The following is a 22619-nucleotide window of genomic DNA, read 5'->3' on the forward strand; positions in this document are numbered from 1 at the left end:
AACCAGTACTGATGAAAAACAAGTCACAGCCCAAGAACAAAGATGACAGAGAACTTTTGCCAGGACCAGAATTAACAAACGGCAGCTGAGCTAAGGTTACTTCCTGGCATGAATTGGGTGTGCTCTGGGAGAGGATTTGGTTTCCTTCTGCCATAGGTGAGCAATACTAGAGGTGAAAAAGAAAAAATAGGTCAGCTACAACTTCCTTGTAACTTAAGCTCTTGACTCAAAGGAGGTGTCAAATTCAAATTTGCTGGGAGTTTGACTCTAACCATAATTTCAACTGGCCAGACTGGATGCTTTGTCTCTTGTCCCTGGAGAACACATCTTACCTGAATAAGGGTCTGTCTCTCTGCTTTGGGGAGATTCTTGGCTTGAAGCTCTGCCTCTTCCCATTCCTTCTTTACCTACAAAGGTCAAAAACACCCACCACAGAATGATTCTCTGAAACAACTTCCTCATTTTCTAAAAATACAGCCAGGCGCTGAATCCAATGTCGGCGGAAACTGTGCAAATGGAAACCGATCATATGATCCCTTGTGAGGCTCAGAGCTGTTAACCCAGAGGATTCTAGACCTTGGCTATCCCTAGATGAAAGCCTCAATTCTCTGACCTCCTTGTTACATAACCTTGGGCAAGTTATTTAAAAGTCTCTGTGCCTTTGTCCTCTTATCAAATAAATAAAATAAAAATGATGGTCATGCCTAGTTCTCAGAACTGATATGGGTAAGTCCAGCGCACGTTGTCTGGTGGAGCTCAGACCTAGGGAAGGATGCCTTTGTCAACTTCCTTTCAATCCAGAGTGAGTCCAGAGGGAAGCTGCACTCTGGATAGCCACTGCTCCAACACTTAAGACTATTCTTCCGCCAGGTGCTGGTGGCTCTCAGGAGGCTGAGATCTGAGGATCCCGGTTCAAAGCCAGCCCGGGCAGGAAAGTCCGTGAGACCTTTATCTCCAATAAACCACCAGAAAAACAGAAGTGGCGCTCGCTGTAGCTCAAGTGGTAGAGCGCTCGTCTTGAGCTGAAGAGCTGAGGGACAGTGCTCAGGCCCAGAGTTCAAGCCCCAGGATCAACCAAAAAAAAAAAAAAAAAAAGACTGTTCGTCTCAAGTCATAGAATCGCCTTCTACTCCCAATGGTATATAGTAGAATGTTTTAATATGTTAGCTTCATCTAACATTTTTGGTGGGGATTTTTGGCCAGTCCTGAGACTTGAACTCAGGGCCCGGCACTGTCCCTGAGCTTCTTTTGTTCAAGGCTGTACCACTTCAGCACAGCACCACTTCCGGCTTTCTGTTTATATGGTACCAAGGAATGAAACCCAGAGCCTCATGCATGCTAGGCAAGCATTCTACCACTAAGCCACACATTACCAGCCCCATCTAAGATGTTTTCACGGTTACCTTTTCTCATGGCTAATAATTTTCATCTATTTGTAAATAACAGTGATGTAAAGGCCCAGGGTTGGATCTCTACCACCATACATTAAAAACTACCAGACTACTAGATGCTGAACACCACGAAGATAGGAAGTAGGCAAGTTTACCCTGTCCATTCGGTTGCGGTGCCGAATTTCCAATTGTTCCTTAGCCTTCTGGAAGCGAGCATGCTCATTATCATCTGCTGACGTCTCAAAATACACATCAACATCATTGGTTGGCAGAGGTGTTGGGGGAACTGAAACAAAATTACAGAGAATTAATTTGTCTTTTTGGTTCAGGCATAATATTAAAAGTGTTCTAGGAAGAAAACTCAGCTCAGGACCTGCAGGATGGACTCAATTTGTCTTGTAGCTTGCTAAAAGGGCAGGGTGTTGCTGTCTGCCAAGACTTCACTCTGTTGGATTACAGTGGGCAATCTTCTTTACATAATATTCATCAACCATGTCAGTCCATGCTAATACAGCAATTTATTGGTAGCTCAACCTCCAGTATCTTCAACACCCAAGAGGTATCTCCACTTAACCAGAAAAAAGAAATACCTGCTTCTATACCTTCCTTCCCTTCAGTGCTTAAAAATCTAAAAGCCTAAATATAACTACTCTACTGTTCTGTCACTAATAGCATCTAAACGAGGCTGAATTTAGACCCTGAGAAGGCACTTCCACAAAGTGTCCACTTTATAAGCAACTTGACACTTGGATCCCTTTCTTCTTCTACAATCTTTAAGTCTTAAATTTACTCTGGAAAACTAGTTCATTAAATATTCTTTGCATGTGGGCCAGATAGAAACAAAATTCACTCTATAATTTTGAGTCCTCAACATCATTCAAAGATTCACATACTCCCCCATGCAATAACAGAGCTAATGAAGGTAAAATTGAGTTTTTATCTTTCCACTTATGTAAAGACACCTTGGGCTTAGTTGATTTGTGACACTGTTGGAAGGGCCTCTCCAGATATTATTCTCCATAGAGAATAGTCCATTAGAACAGACAGCCCTCACCTCATTGCTGATCAGGTATAGCTCTTATTGGCCCCTGGCAATTAAGTATCAACACATTGGAATCTACCTCCAAAAGGAAAGGACAAAGACAGAGCAAGTTAACTCAGTCATTTCTCAAGAAATACCCACAGAGATGCTTATCAGTAATTTGAGTCACTGGAGATTTCCCAAACAGGGGAGGAATGATGTGAAACTTAGTGTATAGAGACAATTTTGGAGCTAAGCAGAAAGCAAACACCAAGATTTAACTATATTTAAACTCAGAAACAAATTCATCTAATTTCCAGAACGGTACATTTTTAATTCATTTAATAATTATATAACTGATAAATATAGGTAGAAATTAACCAGCCACTCCAGTTTCTCTATCAGAAGACTTTTGCTTTGTTCCCTTTCATTTGATTGACTTAAAGGCTACAACTAAAATCTTATTAAGAGTGTTTGAGTCCTATGTTAGTTTATAAGGATCTTGATATCCAACTTTCTTTCAGCTTAATTGAATTAGATGGTATCATTTAGCAAAATCACATTCTCTAAGAAACTCAAAGTTCAGTAAGGGAAAATTTCAACTTCATCAGCGCCAATATGCACAGGATCAACAATACGTGTCTGCAATATAAAAACTTAGGTGCCATGAAAGGTACCTATCCATGGGCCAAACAGATTATGCAAAACATGCCTCCACATGGGGACAAAAGAGGAAAAAAATAGCATGTCTAAAGCTGTGATGAGCTCAGAGCAGAATCCATGACAGGCTCATGAAGTTGCCTCTCTCCCTTTTGAGGAGGGACACAAGCGTGCGTGACCATTGGAAATGTCACTTCCAGAATTTGAAGGCCCTTCAAGTATTGAACTACTTGTTTCTCTTCAGCCAATCTCCTCAAAGCTATAGGCAACAATCCTGTAATTCTAGCTGTACATCATGTCTCAGAGCACTATGTATCTGAGATTTTCGGTAGAGACTGCCACCTGTTTTCAGTGAGACCTTTAAAGGACCATAATTTCTCCAGCTTTAATCCAAAACAGTTTTTACTGATCCTTTGTTTGACAAAGTAATAAGTATCACAATAACTGTTATCTCTAAATCTTTCCTGAATAAACAAAAGTTTATACACCAAAGATCCCTAGGGATTATTGTGTCTTACACCTTACCAAGTCTGTCAAAAACAGCTTTTCCTGCTAGGTGCCAGTGGTTCATAACTATAATGCTAGAGGAAATCTGAGGATCACGGTTCAAAGCCAGTCTGGGAAGGTAAGAATATGAGACTTATATCTCCAAGTAACCACCAAAAAGCAAGAAACACAGCTGTGGCTCAAGTGGCAAAACACCAGCCTTGAGAGAAAACGTTAAGGGACAGGACCCAGGCCCTGAGTTTAAGTCCAGTACCAGCACAAAAACAAAACAAAACAACAACCCCTCCCACCCCCACTCACATAGCCTGTCCCTAGAGCAGCAGCTGGGGAAGAAGCATTGATAGTGTGCTGCATTAGATTAAGATTTTAAGCCTCTTTGGGAAGAGGAAGAAGAGGGATTTTCAAAGTATTTCATTCAGTGAAAAAACCATCAGAAGCAATAGCCCAATACCAATACAGCAATTACAAAGAGGCAATAATGCTCATTACTCTGATGAATTCCAGAACCAGGAGCAAGGAAATATGCCGAGCCTGAGGATTTTCTAAACACAGTTCACCAAGAATAGACAGGGTCATAAAAAAGGAATGGAGAAAACTTTTTCCTACCTATGTTAACATAAAACCAACTCAAATGGAAGTGGCGCTGTAGCTCAAGTGGTAGAGCGCTCGCCTTGAGCTGAAGAGCTAAGGGACAACGCCCAGGCCCAGAGTTCAAGCCCCACGACTGACAAAAAAAAAAAAAAAAAAAACCAACTCAAATAAGGCACTGTACCTTGTCTGATACCAAAACAATACACAGACTGAATTCTCATTAGTCCTTGGAGCTTTGCCCAAACACCAGAGAACAGCCATGACCTCTTAGAATTGCAGAGCTCTCTCCTTGGAGTATATAATGCAAGTTATTCCAATATTCTGGAATCTCACAAGTATTTCTATTGTCAGTCCTTTCAAGAGCAAGCATCCCAAAAGGTGGCATACAGCACAGTAGTGAGTAACAGGGTTAAGTGGAAAGAAGAGCAGGATAAGCTAGGCACAGGTGGCTCATGCCTGTAATCACAGCTACTCAGGAGGCTGAGATCTGAGGATTATGGTTCAAAACCAGCCTGGGCAGGAAAGTCCGTGATACTCTTCTCTCTAATCAACCACCAGAAAACCGGAAGTGGCACTGTGGCTCAAAGTGGTAGAGCACTAGCCTTACAAAAAAGGATTCAGGGACAGAGCCCAGGCCAAAAGTTCAAGCTCCATGATTGACACCCTCCCTACCCCTCCCATCCAAAAAAGGGTCAGAAGCGAAGCCTAAGGTACAAGCATGTATAGAACACAGGGCTATCCAGTTACCTACTGGTGCTTTCCAACTAGATAGCCAAGGGTTCACATCCCTTCCCAACCAACACTGATTGCAGCATCCTGGAAAGCCGAAGGACCTGAAGGCCAATGAGAAAGAAGAAGCCCTTGGGTGTGCCACCCACTGCAAACAGGGAAGATACATACCACTACCAACAATCAACCAGCAGACACATGGGAAGCAGGGGACACGGAAAACTGAACTCAGACTGCCAGAAGGAAAGCAAAGCCTCACTCTAGAAAGCACAAAGATGAGGGGAAAACGACTGACAGCAAACACCTGAGCCAGCGGAAACATGACACAGATGCGGTCACAAGGACAGCTGGGAGAGACAGAACGCTGGACAGGACAGCGCTGCTTCGAGGGGCCAGCACAAGGCGGGACTTACTCATCGCTTTACACACAGCCATACAATAATCCTCAGACTCAAAATTGTTCCTGTTGCCGCCGCAGCCGCCATATATAAAGCGCACGCACTTTCCCTTGGAGAAGTCGAAGTACCAACGAGGCATCACAGCCCGGCAGGGCCCCGTCATCGCCTCCTGGGAGCAGACAGCTGTGTGAAAATGGTCAGAGTGTCAGCAGGGCAGAGGCAGAGCTTCAAATGCTTCTTCACAGTGCTACAACAGGCCAGCTGGGGTGGGGCAGGGACCATGACTGGACCCAAAGTCTTCACTAATCTAACTCACTAACACAGGTCAGGTGTGTGGTACGAACATCACATTCTACATGATGAAGGTATTTAGGGAATTGTTTCTTTTTTCTTTTTTTGTGCCAGTCCTGGAGCTTGAACCAAGGGTCTGGGTACTATCCCTAACCTTTTATACTCAATGTTAGTGTTCTACCACTTGACCCACATCTCTGTTTCTAGCTTTTTGGTACTTAACTGGAGATAAGAGTGTCATGGACTTTCCTGGCTTTGAACTGTGACCCTCAAATCTCAGACTCCCAAGTAGCTAGGATTACAGGCAGTGAGCTACCAACACACAGCAAATGGAATTCTTAATTTTTTTTTTCAAGTCTAAATTGATTGTAGGGTGACAGAGGGATTTCTTGTGTTATAGCTCCCCACATTTCTGATCTGTATAGTGAAGATAGTGGCCTCATTTGCCTATTTTCATGGTTTCAAGGACCAAAGGCATCAATGTTGGTAGGAAGGACATTTAAAATGGTGATAACTGTAGCAAAGACTTTGTACCTGGAAAGGAGAAGTGTTCTTATTTTCATGTTCCCCACAGCAAATAATTTCACCCTAGTTGGGTGCTAAGTAATTCTTCAGATTTTTTGTTTTTTGTTTTTTGGGTCTGGTCGTGGGGCCTGAACTCTGGGCCTGGGCACTGTCCCTCAGCTCTTCAGCTCAAGTCTAGTGCTCTACCACTTGAGCCACAGTGCCACTTCTGGCTTTTTTCTTTTTGCTTATGTGGAACTGAGGAATCAAACCCAGAGCCTCATGCATGCAAGGCAAGCGCTCTACCACTGAGCTACCTTCCCAGCCCCAATTCTTCAGATTTTTTAATCTTAGTTGGTTTCAGCAGATGCTATGTGTAATGGCTATGCAACCATCACAATTTAATGATCTTAAACGGGCAAGATCATCCAACTTCACCTTGCCAGCTACAAACACCAGGAAAGATAAGATAGCCTATAGACTGGAACATACTCAGGGAAAGAAAAACTTACTCCATTCTAAAAAAAAACACCAGCACCTGAAGGTATGGAAGAATCCTGTTTTAAGAGCAGACCATTTATTTGGCTTTTATTCTCTAATGCAAATTATTTCTCTGGCTTAGCTATGCATGTCTCCTGGTGCCTGCCTGCTCACTGCTAATATGGCTCCACCACCACCCAGGAGAGTTGGATTCTCTCTTTCAGCGCAGACACCACCTTTCCTTCTAACACTTACCTGTGATGAATGATGAAAGCAGTACAAATTCTAAGTAAATAATTAACATGTGGACTTTTAAAGCCATGTTTTATCACTGGTTACCTTTAACATCGTGAACAATTTCCTTGTCTGAAATAGAGCCCTCGCTGCTAGGTTCAGTTGGGTTCTCCTCATCATAGTCATCTCCTTTAAAGGTGTCATAGTAGTAATCTCGGTCTTCTACCACTTCCTCTCCTTCCTCCTCCTCATCGTCGTCGTCGTCATCGTCGTCATCATCATCATCATCATCATCATCATCATCTTCATCCACAGCTGCTTCTGTGAAGTCTTCCAAATCTGTTTCAGTAGGAAATTCACTAAAGATCATACAAAAAAAAAATAAGAAAGGTTAATACTAATTTCTTTGCACAAAGCCCAATAATTGCTCCCTTCACTACTTTGAAACACAAAGACAGGAAATAGTTACACTAAATAGTACCACTAAAGCCCTTAGTCCAGCTGTATCAGCAAAAGGGAAGTTATTGAGCATAGACTGTGTTAACCTACAGAAAACAATGTAGCTGGGACTGGGAATGTGGCTTAGCGGTAGTGCTTGCCTAGCATGCACAAAGCCCTGGGTTTGATTCCTCTGCACCACACAAACAGAAAAGACTGGAAGTAGTGCTGTGGCTCAAGTGGTAAGAGTGCTAGCCTTTAGCAAAAGGAAGCTCAGGGACATTGTTCAGGCCCTGAGTTCAGTCCCTAGGACTGGCAAAAACAAACAAACAAAAACAATGTAGCCAAGAACAATGGAAAGCCCAAAGTCCCACATTCTCATATGATCAGGTATGGTCAGAATGAAATGAAGGCTACAGAGCAGCATAATCAGGGGAAGCCTATCTTACCCAGCAGTGAGGGGCCAATTACCAACAGCCACTTTACAGAAGGGCTAAGAAAACAGGTTCAGTGGGTTCAGAGTTCTGGGAAGAGTTTACCTTTTATAAACATCATAGTCTTCCTCCTCATCTTCCTCCTCATCCTCCTCTGCCTCTTCTTCCTCTTCTTTGGACACAGTAGAATCAACAGAGTCACTAATCTTTGTCTGAGGGCAGCATACATATTCTGTGCCATGAAACTGGTCTACACCACAGGGCAGCAGCATGCCGTAGCTATATAAGGTCATCCCCTGAGTTAGACATGCCTATAAGAGATCCACAGCTCACATCACAACACAATCCATTAACACCCTCCGAGTCTTGGCTTTATTTTAAAAAACAAAGAAAAAACAATAAAAAAACCAAACTATGAAATTACTACATAATGCCTTTTTCTTACAGACATAACCATTTTTCTGTTAAAAAAAAAGTTAGGATACTATTAAGATTTGTACATTTTATTTAACTTACAACACTGTATGAGGTCAAAAACATTACAAGCCCAACGTGGAAAAAAAGACAAGAGGGAGTTTCTTCCAAGAAGTATCAATATCAGTTAAAGATGGTTAATGCTAATTTCTGTTATCACGCAGTCGTTACTTCAAAATTTGGACAAGAAAAATACTGACCAGAAAACCAATCTAATCATGGACAACAAGTGTAAGAAAAGGTGTTCTTCTCCACCCAGCCTGTCTGTGCACAAGTCCAAGCCCAAGTTTTCTCAAGTTGGCTATTCCCACTTGAGTTTGTTCTAGAGAGTCTAGAGAGTCCTATTGACAGTATACAGATGTTTTACTTTCCTTTGTTTTAGTTCCTCCTTTATTTGGGGTACAGGGGGCTGCAGTATTGGTACAATATCTTTTTTTTTTTTTAATTCTGATCAAACTCTCATACACTAGGCAAACAATCTATTACTTAAGCCACAACCCAACTCAAATAAGAAAGAAATGCCACTGAAATTTTCTTTCTTCTTGGTGGGGAGAATGTTTTTGAGTGAGAGTCAGAGATGAGGATGTTACTCAAGACCTCTTCCACTGAGCAAGATCCCTGGCTACCTAACAGCTTTAACTCGAGGGGGCGGGTTGCCTATGCTGTACTTTCCCTACAAAAACATCTATTCCAGGGCTGGGAAGGTGGCTCAGTGGTAGAGTGCTTGGCCTTGCATGCCTGAGGCCCTGGGTTCGATTCCTCAGCACCACATAAGCAAAAAGAAAAAAGCCGGAAGTGGCGCTGTGGCTCAAGTGGTAGAGCACTAGCCTTGAGCTTAAGAGCTGAGGGATAGTGCCAAGGCAGAGTTCAGGCCCCACGACCAGACCCAAAAAAAAAAAAAAAAAATCTATTCCAAAGATATAAGTAATTACGTGAAGCTAATGGAAAGTGTGGTAAGACTGGAGACCAGTGCTATTTTCTCTTCTAAAAGATGCAACATTGTTCAGCTTTTCCTGGTCCATACTCTTACCTCTTTGACTACAGTATGCCAGTGCTGGTGATTCTCACACACATCCATCCGTTCTTTGTGGAAAAACTGGCATTTTTCTGGAACTAGCAGAACATCACTTACAAATTCACCCACTGGGGGAAAATAAAAAGAATCTTTGTCAAAAGCAAATCTGATTAGGATTCAAGGTGAAAACAACTTTTTAAACTGCAGAATAGGGCTGGGAAGGTGGTTCAGCGGTAGAGTGCTTGCCTCAGATGCATGAGGCCCTGTGTTTGATTCCTCAGCACCACATAAACAGAAAAGGCCAGAAGTAGAGCTGTGGCTCAAGTGGTAGAGTACTAGCCTTGAGCTGAAGAGCTCAGGGACAGCGCCCAGGCCCAGAGTTCAAGCCCCACGACCCAACAATAACAAAAACTTGCAGAATAATGGCAGTTATATATCCAAGTGTATAGAACAATCTCTAATGCCAATAGGTAAAATAATTGTCACATAAACTTATTCTGTCAAGGACATAAGTCAGAAACTAACTTTCTTACTTTCTTGGGTATCATGAATAGGATACCACTCTTCATGACTACCTCAAATAAACAGTCACTGAACTCACATGAGTAAGAGTCCTAGTCTTTTCCCTATTTTGGCCCACACATGTTCCAATAACAAAATGCCCAAGAAACTAGTATTATTGCAATGGATTCCAGTAAGAATCATCAATAAGTGATTAATTGCAAAGGGGGCAAAGGTGTGTTTTCAATGGGAAACTGGAAAAACTATCCTATTAGGTAACCAAATTAATATCATGATAATGGAGAAGCTGACACATGCAATGTACTAAGAAGCGCATGTCAATATCATTTTACAGTGTTTGCCAAATGAATCATTTGAGTCTAATCGTGATTAAGTAGTAAGAAAAATCCTAAGTAAGGAATAATCTGTTAAACAAATGGCCTGAACCCTTAAAACCCATCATTAAAAAACTTGGGAACAGTTTAACAAAATGAATACCAGGACGCTGAAGCATGTTTTTGGAGAGGGATTAAGGAGAAAGGACAGGCAAATGGAGAGAGGAAGGGTGGGTAAACAGTCATTATATTCAATGTACACATGTGAAATTGGAACCCCTAAACTTGAGGGTATAGGTGGGGTTGGGAAAGATAGGGGTGAACAATGGAAAGGTTAACAGGGATCGAGAAGCATTGTACTTATAACCTGATTTGTTGAACTGAAACCTCTTCATACAACTACTTAGGGATAAAAAAAAAAATTGGGAGCTATTCTAAACCAAATAATATATAATCCATTTTAGAACATCATTTGAACATTTAGGGATACACATACACACACACATATACATATTGGTTGTGGGGCTTGAACTCTGGGTGTGGGCACTGTCCTTCAACTCTTCAGCTCAAAGCTGGCGCTCTACTACTTAAGCCACATCGCCATTTCCAGTTTTCTGATTGGTTAATTGGAGATAAAGAGTCTCACAGAGGAGCTGGGAAGGTGGCTCAGTGGTAGAGCACTTGCCTTGCATGCCTGAGGCCCTGGGTTCGATTCCTCAGCACCACATAAGCAAAAAGAAAAAAGCCAGAAGTGGCACTGTGGCTCAAGTGGTAGAGCGCTAGCCTTGAGCTGAAGAGCTGAGGGACAGCGCCCAGGCCCAGAGTTCAGGCCCCATGACCGCCCCCCCCCCAAAAAAAAAGTCTCATGGACTTTCCTGACCAGGCTGGCTTTAAACCGTGATCCTCAGATCTCAGCTGCCTGAGTAGCTAGGATTACAGGGATAAGCCACCAGCGTCTGGCTCTAGGGATATTTAAGTGTCATAATTATTACACAGGAGATTGTTACTACTCCTAGATGGATGGTTTAACAAGTTCCTCCTTGCCCCCATATAAGGGGTGAGGTTAAGGGGCAGGGAGAGAGAAGGAAAGAATATAGATGTACTACTTTTTTTCTTTTCTTTCAATTTTTTTTTTTTTTTTGGAGGGGGGTCAGTTGTGATGCTTGAACTCAGGGCCTAGATACTGTCCTTGAGATTTTGTGCTCAAAGCTAGTACTTTACCACTTTGAGCCACTTGTGCTTTTCTGGTGGTTAACTGAAGATACTAGTTTCATGGATTTTCCTACCTAGCCTGGCTTTGAACTGTAGTCCTCAGATCTCAAGTCTCCTAAGAAGCTAGGATTACAGGTGTGAGCCACCAGCATCCAGTTCTCTCTCTCTCTCTATGTCTCTATGTCTTTTTTCTTTTCTTTTCTTTTCTTTGCCAGTCCTGGGACTTGAACTCTGGACCTGGGTGTTGCTCCTGAGACTCTGTTCAAGGCCAGTGCTCTACCACTTGAGCCACAGCATCACTTGCAGCTTTTTCTTTGTAGTTTTTTAGGATTAGCAGTCTCCATTAGAAATCTAGACACCACTCACTGTAGCTTCTTACACTTGGAAAAAGTTGAAGCATGTTTCAGTGTGGGCATTCTGAGTATCTCCTACCTATAAAAAAAAACAACACAACTTCATAGCCATCTTACAGTTATTTCAGTCATCCTTGCTATCTCTGGCACTTGTTTTTTAATGACTATTTGTGACCCATAAGTATCTTGGACTGGTTTTAAACAGAGCTTTGTACCAGATTTGCTGGAGCATCTGTCCTCTTGGTATCCTGTAGAAGTTTATTTTCTGGGTAGACATTCTTATATTGTCTTTAAAATCAGATCATCTCTTCTATATTGAAAGCATTTTTTTTGGAGGGGAGAGGGGTCAGCTATACGGCTTGAACTCTGGGCCTGGGCACTGTCTCTCAGATCTTCAGCTCAAGGTGAGTGCTCTACCACTTAAGCAACAGTACCACTTGCAGTTTTATCATGGTTAACTGGAGATAGGAGTCTCACGGACTTTTCTGTCTGGGCTGGCTTTGAACTGTGATCCTCAGATCTCAGCCTCCTGAGTAGCAAGAATTACAGGCATGAGCAACTTGTACCTGGCATCATTGAAATCATTTTTATGTTTTCTAATTTAAAATTTAATATTTTTATAGATATTGTGCAATAAAGCTGAAGTAGAATATGTTGTTGTGCAAATGCTTTTAACAGCTTATAAAATTTTACATTTGTAAAATTAATATATTATACTGGTACACAATAGTTTTAAATTATATTTTGAGAAACTCTTCCCCCACCCACTAAAAAAAGTTTCAAGGACCTTTCTGCCCAGGCTTACTTCAAACCACAGTCCTTACATTTCAGCCTCCTGAGCAGTTAGAATTACAGGTGTGAACTATCAGCGCCTGGCAATATAGTTTTTCTTTTTTTTTTTTTTGTCAGTCGTGGGCCTGAACTCTGGGCCTGGGCGCTGTCCCTCAGCTCTTCAGCTCAAGGCTAGTGCTCTACCACTTGAGCCACAGCACCACTCCCGGCTTTTTCTGCTTATGTGGTGCTGAGGAATTGAACCCAGGGCCTCATGCATGCAAGGCAAACACTCTACCACTGAGCCACCTTCCCAGCCCAATATAGTTTTTCTTTAAGCCTAAAATTTTCCAAGAAAGAAGAGGTATCCGGGCCATCATGGATGCATGAGGATGGGAATGGGGTGCAGGTGCCGTGGTAAAGTGATTCCTGAATTGATGAGTGTTAAACAGTTGGGCAACAAGGACATCGGGTTTAATTGTTAAATTATCTATCACGTTTAATTTTCTACAACATGAATTTTCAATGATAGTTTGATAATTTTAAAAAATCATTAAACAAAAGTAATAGACATACTCTTTATATTCCCAAGTCCTTCTCTTTTGGGCTGTTTCTTGTTGTGTTGTCTTTTGTACCTGTACTGGGCTTGACCTCAGGGCCTAGGCACTGCTCTTCACCTTTTTCACTCAAGACTGGTGCTCTACCACTTAGTCACACCTCTACTTCCTTTTGGTGGCTAAATGGATCAGAGTCTAATGGACTTTCCTGCCCAGGGTAGCTCCAAAGATACTCAAATCTCAGAATCCTGAGTAGCTAGAACTACTACACTAGCCCTCAGTTCGGCTAAAAAGTTCAGTTTGTCTCTCAGGCCTGGACTGTCTGAGCACTGTCCCTAAGGTATCCCCCCACCCCCCGCCCCAAGGCTAGCACTTTACCACTTGAGTCACAGCTCCACTTCCAGGTGTTTTTGGTGGTCAACTCAGTTTTTTCCTGCTTGGGCTAACTTCTAACACAACCCTCAGTTTCTTTAGTAGCTAGGATTGGATTATAGGTATGAGCCAATGACACTTAGCTCAACCTTTTATCTTGTTTTTAATAAAAGACTTTCAGCCGGGAGCTGGTGGCTTATGCCTGTAATCATAGCTACTCAGGAGGTTGAGATCTGAGGATCACGGTTTAAAGCCAGCCTGGGCAGGAAAGCCCGTGAGACTCATCTCCAATTAATCACCCAGAAAACTGGAAGTGGCGCTGTGGCTCAAGTGGTAGAGCACCAGCCTTGTGCTGAAGAGTTGAGGGACAGTGCCCAGGCCTGTATTTCAAGCCCCATGACAGACAGACAGACTGGCACACACATGTGCACACACACACGCGCGCGCACGTGCACACACACACACACACACAATCAGAATGATCCCATTTAGAAAAGAAAAAAAGTATACACATTTCCACATGTTATCAAAGAAAAATATTCTCATATATACAAAATGTTACCTAACCAGAGTTAACTAAATGTAGAAATTAGAAATGGACTCATTTTACTCCCTGGCTCCACTGCAAAGTTCTTTCACAGAAAAATAAACCTTTTCCCAAAAAGTAAACTGAAGAGGAAGCACATTGGAATCAGCATCTGCTGGGTCGGTCATCTAATTGCTCTTTTGGTCATTCCATTGCTCTGTTTTGCCTTTATTTATCAGAGAGTTTATAGAAAACACGTATAAATGGGCAGATCCATATTTTTCAGCTTTACAGAACACTGAAAATGGTTTGATCTCCCTTTTAAGGTTTATATCCAAGTTTGTAATGACAATCCTCAATTTTTAACCAAACTACAGTATAACTGCCATAATTTCCTACATTATTGAACAAACATAAAGCTGCATTGTTTTGCTACGGAACACGGCAATACAGCAAACCTAACCTACATGATTCCAGATCAGCTTCAGTTTATTGCCCACCTGTATAAATTCCCTGAGATTCCATACCTTTCATATCGCCAGCCTTCTAGGTTTTAAAGTCTTTTTAGAGTTGTTTAAATTCCTTTCAGAGTAACAAAAGCCATTTATCAATTTGGGAAGACTCCAATGTAATATACCCATACATATAAATAAAACTACTGCCAAAAGTGCTGCCACAGCTGCAAACAAGAACACCAAATCATTTATGGGGCTTTTGAGGGTATAAAACAGCCTAAACCAGTGCAATCTAGTAGCCATCCCTAACTGAGGTAAACAAGGTCCTGAGAAGTTAACGATTTAGCAAAACTAGTGAGCAGAACATTCACGCTGAATGAGTCTATACTGTCAGAAGGGTGACTATGAATTCTGAGGCTAGAATGCCTGTAATGTAAGCAAGCTGTTCCAATAATATACCAATCCACAACTGCTGATGACTGTATCTTAAAGCCTGAGACTAGATGTGATTTAGATTTTTTTTTTTGGTCCGGTCGTGGGGCCTGAACTCTGGGCCTGGGCGCTGTCCCTCAGCTCTTCAGCTCAAGACTAGCACTCTACCACTTGAGCCACAGCGCCACTTCCAGCTTTTTTCTTTTTGCTTATGTGGTGCTGAGGAATCGAACCCAGGGCCTCAGGCATGCAAGGCAAGCACTCTACCACTGAGCCACCTTTTGGTAGTTTTCTCATTACAATAATACTTCCTGTCCAAAACAGAATCTCCAACTCAAGATGACTAAAAACAAAAATCAGTCAAAGACCCATAATGCTTTCTTCTTTAGTATGGAAAGAAGGCAGTCTACATTATAAATGTCAGAGATTACTAAATGCTTGTCCTTAAATACCTGTTTTGTGTTGTCTTCACATTATCACCATTTCTGCCCTACTTGGTCACCATTTACTATGTGTGTATACACACACACACACACACACACATACACACATTTTACAGGAAGCAGTGGTAATCTAAGATACAAGGGTTCATTTAGAAGAAGGAGTAGACTGGACTATATCTTTTCAACAAATATACAAATGCCATTTAAAAGAGACACATAGATGGGCAGGATGAACACAGACATCTATGAACGGTGCAATACTAGACTTGATGAACTACCACTAACAACTAACACTCGATATATGATCAAGATATTACCCTTGTCCTCAACCTAGCAGCACCAGTAACAAAAAACATAGTTATACCAGGAGCATGCAGCCAGTGACACCTCCTTATTCAGCTGGATGATGACCCAGGAGCCCATGTGTCCCACCTCTGGCCTCTTGAATGATGTGAATTCCAAGGCACATTAAACTCTTACCCTCCCCCCCACACACAGTCCCCTGGGGAAAAAAAAAAAAAAAAAAGAACAACAATAATGCCCAAGGACAAAGGTAAAAACTCTGGGACATCCAAACCAAATTATAAGGCACCTATCAACATATACATAACCTATTTTTCTCATCTCTTTTCCCTTCCTCTGGCTGGCCTATAATTTGGGTTCAGTATGCAGTACTCTTTTTTTTTTTGGGGGGGGGGGATGGTAGTGTGGCTTGAACTCTGGGCCTGGGCACTGTCCCTTAGCTCTTCAGCTCAAGGTGAGCGCTCTACTAGCACTTGAGCCACAAAGCCATTTCCCTTTTTTTTTTGCTAGTCCTGGGGCTTGAACTCAGTGGTGGGAACTGTCCCTGAGCTTCATTTGCTCAAGGCTAACACTCTACCACTTGAGCCACAGTGCTGCTTCTAGTTTTTTATGTTTATGTGGTACTGAGGAATTGAAGCTAGGGCTTCATGCATTCTAGGCAAGCACTCTATCACTAGGCCACATTCCCAGCCCCTGCAGTAATATCTTGAAGGAGGTTTCAGAGCTACAGACACACTACTACTATCTCTTTACCCTAATAATGTAATTATTTATCTTAATATAGATAAAAGGTTTCTGTGGTTACTTTTTAGTGCAGTATATATGTTAAAAAGAATTACCTATGGGTCCATTAACAAAGTGAATTATTATAAATTTTTAATTACACATTTTAAAATGGGCAAATTGGAGCTGGGAAGGTGGCTCAGTGGTAGAGTGCTTGCCTTGCATGCATGAGGCCCTGGGTTCAATTCCTCAGCACCACATAAGCAAAATAAGCTGGAGGTGGTGCTGTGGCTCAAATGGTAGAGTGAGTGCTAGCCTTGAGCTGAAGAGCTGAGGGACAGCGCCCAGGCCCAGAGCTCAGGCCCCACGACCAACAGTCTTGTTATTGATTTTACCTAGGTATGGAAAAGTGAATGATTAACAGTAAAGCAAATTAGCTTTATTTTTCTTTCTGAATCAGGCAGGTTTTTGAAGAGCCTGGGTTTTTTCATAGTATCTAGAGTATGTATCTGTCTATTCTAGTGCTTTGTCTCCACGGAGATTAGTGCAGTGGGGTTATGGTTTTAGGAGTCACAACGACATTGCAAGTATTCTGAAAGAAAACAAAATGTTTCATGGCTTTTTCAAATCATGTAATAACTTTGCTACAACTCTAGATTTTTAGCATTTGTTTGCTAACGTTTGTCAAATGTTACATAAAGAAGACTCAGGGGGCAAAAAAAAAAAAGTGGGGGGGCAAATTATATAGTAAGCCAATTATATCTCTTCACATTTTTTATGCAGAGACTGATTATTTATAATCAGTATCAAGTAAATAAATATATTGGAAATACTAGAACTGGAGATAGCACTTCTTAATTTACACACAGATAAATAATGAAATGCAGATTTATGTATACCTATAATACAGATTTCTTAGCTCTGATTACTGAGTGCATCTACAAGCAATAATGCCCTCATTAGGAATAAGCACATATAACATCCAGATCTTGGTTTCTAAAAGAAAATAAAGCCTCTTGGAGAAATGACTGATTTCAGGGCTGGTATAGGAAAAAATATAGGGTGGATCTGGAGTACCTATTCTTCTAAAAAGCAAATCCTTAGAAGAATGAAAGGGACATGTTGAAAGGACATCAGAATCAACACTAAAAAGTTCCCAATGGTGAACTCTAGACAATAAATACATAATGAAATGAATGTAGATAACATCTTAGCCAGTTGGTGAAGTTAACAGAAGCTCACTTGATACAACTCCTAATGCAATGTAAATTTCTGAGGTAACACTCCCAAAATTGCATGAACAAAAAAAGAAGAAACAAATTCAAGGTGTTTAACACTGGTAAGTCTGAAGCATGGAGCCAAGGATGATAGCAGGTTACAGGGCAGGGTGAACTAAGGGTTTGATTATAGAATTTTTAAGCCAGGCTAAGGATTTTACTTTATATGCCAGACACAGTGGCTCATACCTGTAATCAGTAGGCTGAGATCTGAGGATCACAGTTTAAAGCCAGACTGGGGAGGAAAATCTATGAGACTCTTTATCTCCAATTATTCAGCAGAACACTGGAAAGTAGAACTATGGCTCAAGTGGTAAAGTGCTAGCCTTGAGCAAAAAAAGCTAAGGGAATGCACCATGCCCTAACTTAAAGCCCCAGTTCTGACACATATTCAACATGCACTAAATACATACAATATATTCCTTTTTTTTAGGTGAATTAAGAGATACTAAAGAATTTTATGCATAAGATATATAATTTTATTTTTACTTTAGATTGCCAAAGGGCTACAGATTAGACAATAGACTTGAGAAATATGCATGGATACTACTTTACAGTCGAGATAATAAGGGGCTGACTGATAGTGGTGGGAATCTAATAGAGAAGGATATACGCAATTTTTCTTAACCCACAACACTTGGAGTGACTCAATTTTTTTAGCACCCTCTAGGGGGTGAACATAACCTAAGAAGCTGAGTGCAACAACTTGATATATGTGCCCTATCACCTTTGTGCACACACAAGTATCTCCACACCACAATCAGACTGAACATGACCTTATTTCTTCTACAGGACTTTCATGGGGTATTTGCTTTTAATCATAGAATCACTGAAAAGAGCTTCACAGGAGGACACTGAAAGGTACAGAATGCTAACACTACAAACCACCACCAGATACAAGTTAGTAGAACATTTGACAGATTGTTACTATGTTCCTTTTGCAAATAATATATATCCCATGATGCCTGTCAAGTTTGCAACACCCTGGGTTGCTTAAGTGCGCAATGTGTGAATCATAGATACAAACCTTGTCTAAAAAGTAAAAATTAGGCTGACATGAAACTAAATGTGGAGAGATACAAAATAATAGAAGAACCACAGGGACTTCCCACATACCACTGAAATGTGTATATGCATAGATGAGCTTGAAAGTGATCAGAATAAACAGGAGGAGAAAGATCAGACTGTGAAGCATTTAGGTGGATGGATGAAAAGGGAACAACTTTAAGTACTTCTGATTTATTGTCAAAAAAAAGTTCAAAAACAATCTTTTGGGCTGAGAATGTAGCTCAGTGATAAAGAGCATGCCCAGTAGGCAGGTGGGAGGTCCTGGACTCAATACTTAGTAATGTCAAGGGGACAGATCCCATTTCACTTACAGTTTAAGAATTTTATAGTGAATGTCACAGACAGAACTTTTAAAAGTGAACAGTGTTGAGTACATACAATGTCCCCCTTTTCCCCAAAGAAGTTCCCATTCAACAAAACAGTATATGAATACAAGGTGTCTGATAACATTGTTACCCATCGCTCCTAACCCATCCCTTCTCACTTTTTTTTTCTAAATTGAGATTAGGTGATTACATAAATTTCACCTATTTCACAGTATTGTGGAATACTGATACTTAAAGTCATTAACACATTTTAACCTTCACAACTGCCAAATGTTTTTAAGGCAAAGTTAATTGCTGCATGTTTTCCGTATTGTTCTTTAGCCATCTTTCCCTGCTCCAAGTAAGATTAAGAAAAGGTTTTAGTGAAGAGAGGGAGGGGAGTAAGTTTAGATGACAACAAATATCACACAGAGCTACAGAACTACTCAGGATGTTTATGTTAATGGCGCTTTAGGTTATCTAAAATTGGTTGTTTTGTCCCTTTAAGCATCTGTGACCAAATCTGTTCCTGAATCACCCAGACTCCAGACATGTATTATTAAAATGCGTCAGCTAAAGAATAGTTGGGATGATTTTATTCACTAAGCAACAGGCCTATTTCTGAGTAATACATTGTCAGTTTTCTTCAAGTTGGCCTCTAAATGTTAACACCAACAATAGAGTCCTAACACCTGGGTAAGCTCCAAGACACTCATAATGGCAGGTCCCACAGCATCTGGTCCTGGCACCTGTCCACACACTTCTGTGAGTCACTTCTGAACACTTCGAGCAGCTTGACTAACAATGCAAACGTGTGTGGAATGAACGACAGGAACAGAAAACCCTTTCCTTTAGGCTGCTTTCTTTAGTGTTTCTTCTCTACAATTCCGGTCAACATTAACTTCAAACTGCTCATGTGAGGACAAAACTAGATGGCTCTGTGGGCAGAAAAAAACTTGTCCTCAGGACATTCATCCTACAGGACATTCGTAACAGAATTAGTAATACTAAGTAAGTATTTACCATTGACGCAAGAAAGCATTAAATAGTCACAGAAGATATTCCCTCAATTAATGCAGCTTAACACATGTACTTTAACAGGGAGGGGGAGAAGCACTTCCAGAAAAGCAACCCAGTCCACTCACCTAGACACTTGAAAGGTATAACGAAGTGACTCTTGCATTGTTTTTTATCCCTGCGACACCAACTGTCAATATTGACTCGCTGGTTTGCTTCCATCACATTTGTGATCTGTAGGTCTGGATACATCTGTGAGAGAAAACAGCCATACACACTAAATCAACCCATGGACATGAACTTTCACGAAAGAATAATTATCTACATTTACTCAACCTCCCTTCTTATCCCATATAAATCTTAACTCCTACTCTGCTACCCCTGGTTCCAACTGTATTCATCAAGTAAGAAAGACATTAAACTATGGGTTTTCTTTTGACAGATTAGACTTCTGACTGCTTCTGTGCATTCTTTTTTTAGGTGGGGGGGAGGGGTCAGTTGTGGGGCTTGAACGCTGGGCTTAGGCGCTGTCCCTGGGCTCTTTACCGCTTGAGCCACAGCGCCACTTCCACTTCCGGTTTTCTAGAGGTTTACTGGAGATAAGAGTTTCAGGGACTTTCTTCTCCAGGCTGGCTGTGAACTATGATCCTCAGATCTCAGCCTTCTGAGTAGCTAGGATTACAGGCGTGAGCCACCGACACCCAGCTTGCTTCTGTGCATTCTATTTTAAAAAGAAATCTGTACCTAACAGCAAACTAAAGTAGCAGGCTTTCAAACCCAAGCAAATCTGATTGGGTATCCAGTTTGCTTAAGGTTTTGTGTAAACTGCTAAATTCATAAAGTGAAATATCTAGGAGAAAAGCCTATGAGAGTTTCAGTTAGTGAAATAACAGAATAAAATACTTCAATGTTCGCTATTGGCCCTATATGTTAATCCTGGTAAGAAGTTAAAACATCATCTATTCTTTTGTTTTGAACTAGATACGTTGAATCAGATAGGAGGTGATCACTTAAAATCCTTTGGCTCACATCTGTAATACTGATTACTCAGGAGGCTGAGATCTGAGGATGGCAGTTGCAGGCCAGGCAGCAAATCTGTGAGACTCTTTATCTCCAATAAACTATTTTTTTAAAAAGTTGGAAGTAGAGCTGTGACTCAAGTTGTATGTAGAGTGCCCGCCTTGAGCAAAAGCAGCTCAAGGACATCACGCAGGCCCTGAACTCAAGGCCCAGGACTAGCAAAAAAAAAAAAAAAAAGAATAAATATACAGGACAGATTTTGCTTTTCTCTTTTTCAAGTCAAGTGAGAAAACGAAAGAATCAGACTTGGAATCTATAGCCACTTTTTCCAAATTGCTGGAGTATTCCTTCTGGAACTGAATGAGGGATCTTAATCATCTGATATACTGAGAAACAAAAGGCCCAGGCACCATTATTAGCACCCTGGTCTTAGGGTCAAGGGAACAGAATGATAGAATATCTATTTCCAAAGTATGCAGATGCAACTCTGGTCCAGAAAAAAAAAAAAAAGGTTTTAGTTTCCTGGCAACAATCTTACCTCCTGACAGTACTGAAGAACTTCTTCTTTTGTTCCAAAGCAGCTCTTGGTGCCTGTTGGGTCTGGTTCCCATTTCCCAGTCTGAATGTTCACATGCATATTTAACTTCCCACAAAACATTGCAATCTGAGGCTCAGCAACAGCAAATCCTGTTCCAGCATTGGCTGCAAGAGCCTACCAAAGGAAAAACATTCTAGGTTTATTCCAACAAAGCTGGCAGGGTAATAGTCATTCAATAGTTTGTGACAGAACTTTTAACTTGACAATCTTCATTCTACTCTTTCTTTCACATACCTATACTCATTCTTAATTCACTCACACACCACCACCAACAAAATTTTATCAAGTAGCTGTTTTGCCAAGCAATGAGCTAAATGCCTAAGACACAAGGAAAATACCATGGCCCTATAATCCCAGGATTCCAGTCCAATGCCAAATCAAAATCCAAGTATCTGATCACATTCACAGTTCTAAGGATAAAAAGAATACAGTACTGAGAAAATACATAAAAAGGAATCTAACAGAGCTTATGTAGAAAGATAAGAAGTTTCTTGAAGAGAATGATCCTTGAGTTGAGCCTTGGGCTTACTGTGGATACAGAATGTAGAAAATGAGATAGAGAAAAGATGGAGAGACACCCAGATTGTAGACCAAAAGAAAGAATTTTAGTTTACCACTGGATGTTTTCAGAGATTTATGCACAATACCTTTTTGTTTTTGTTTTTCGGATCAGTCGTGGGGCTTGAAGTCTGGGCCTGGGCTCTATCCCTGAGCTCTTCAGCTCAAGGTAAGTGCTCTACCACTTGAGCCATAGTACCACTTCCTGTTTTCTGGTGGTTACTTTGGAGATATGAGTCTCATGGACTTTCCTGCCCGGGCTGGCTTTGGACCATGATCCTCTGATCTCAGCCTCTTCTAAGTAGCTAGGATTACAGGCATGAGCCACCAGCAGCCGGCCACAATACCATTTTCAAGATGCAATTCTAATATTTTTTCTGGTCTCTAAGAATGTACCAAAAGGACACAAGGGTGTGCCCAGGAAAATAAAATAGCTCAGAAAGATGGAACCCCTAACGCTGGAACAGAGAGGAAGGAAGGATGGTGAGGACACAATGTTTTAGCTTGTGCTGGATAAAAATAATCAACTATAGCCAGGCGCCAGTGGCTCACACTTGTAATCCTAGCTACTCAGGAGGCTGAGATCTGAGGATTGTGGTTTAAAGCCAACCCTGGCAGGAAAGCCT

The 22619-nt window shown here is 41.3% G+C and overlaps 1 protein-coding gene across 4 annotated transcripts in view; it reads right to left on the reverse strand.

Moving 5' to 3' along the window:
• Positions 1-22619, reverse strand: part of Aplp2 (amyloid beta precursor like protein 2) — a 79294-nt gene that overhangs the window by 19793 nt on the left and 36882 nt on the right. For 2 of the 4 annotated variants that reach the window (XM_070038366.1, XM_070038365.1), the window contains exons 2-9: positions 21376-21549; positions 19946-20069; positions 9183-9295; positions 7784-7989; positions 6912-7165; positions 5313-5480; positions 1547-1677; positions 333-407 (exon numbers count right to left, since the gene is read on the reverse strand). In XM_070038366.1, coding sequence (XP_069894467.1) covers positions 333-407; positions 1547-1677; positions 5313-5480; positions 6912-7165; positions 7784-7989; positions 9183-9295; positions 19946-20069; positions 21376-21549 — 1245 coding nt within the window. The remainder of the gene's footprint in view (positions 1-332; positions 408-1546; positions 1678-5312; positions 5481-6911; positions 7166-7783; positions 7990-9182; positions 9296-19945; positions 20070-21375; positions 21550-22619) is intronic. The other 2 variants (XM_070038368.1, XM_070038367.1) reach the window with 1 other exon arrangement.

Source organism: Dipodomys merriami, unplaced genomic scaffold, assembly GCF_024711535.1.
Source record: "Dipodomys merriami isolate MVZ:Mamm:240054 unplaced genomic scaffold, mDipMer1.0.p SCAF_29, whole genome shotgun sequence".
NCBI lineage: Eukaryota > Metazoa > Chordata > Mammalia > Rodentia > Heteromyidae > Dipodomys > Dipodomys merriami.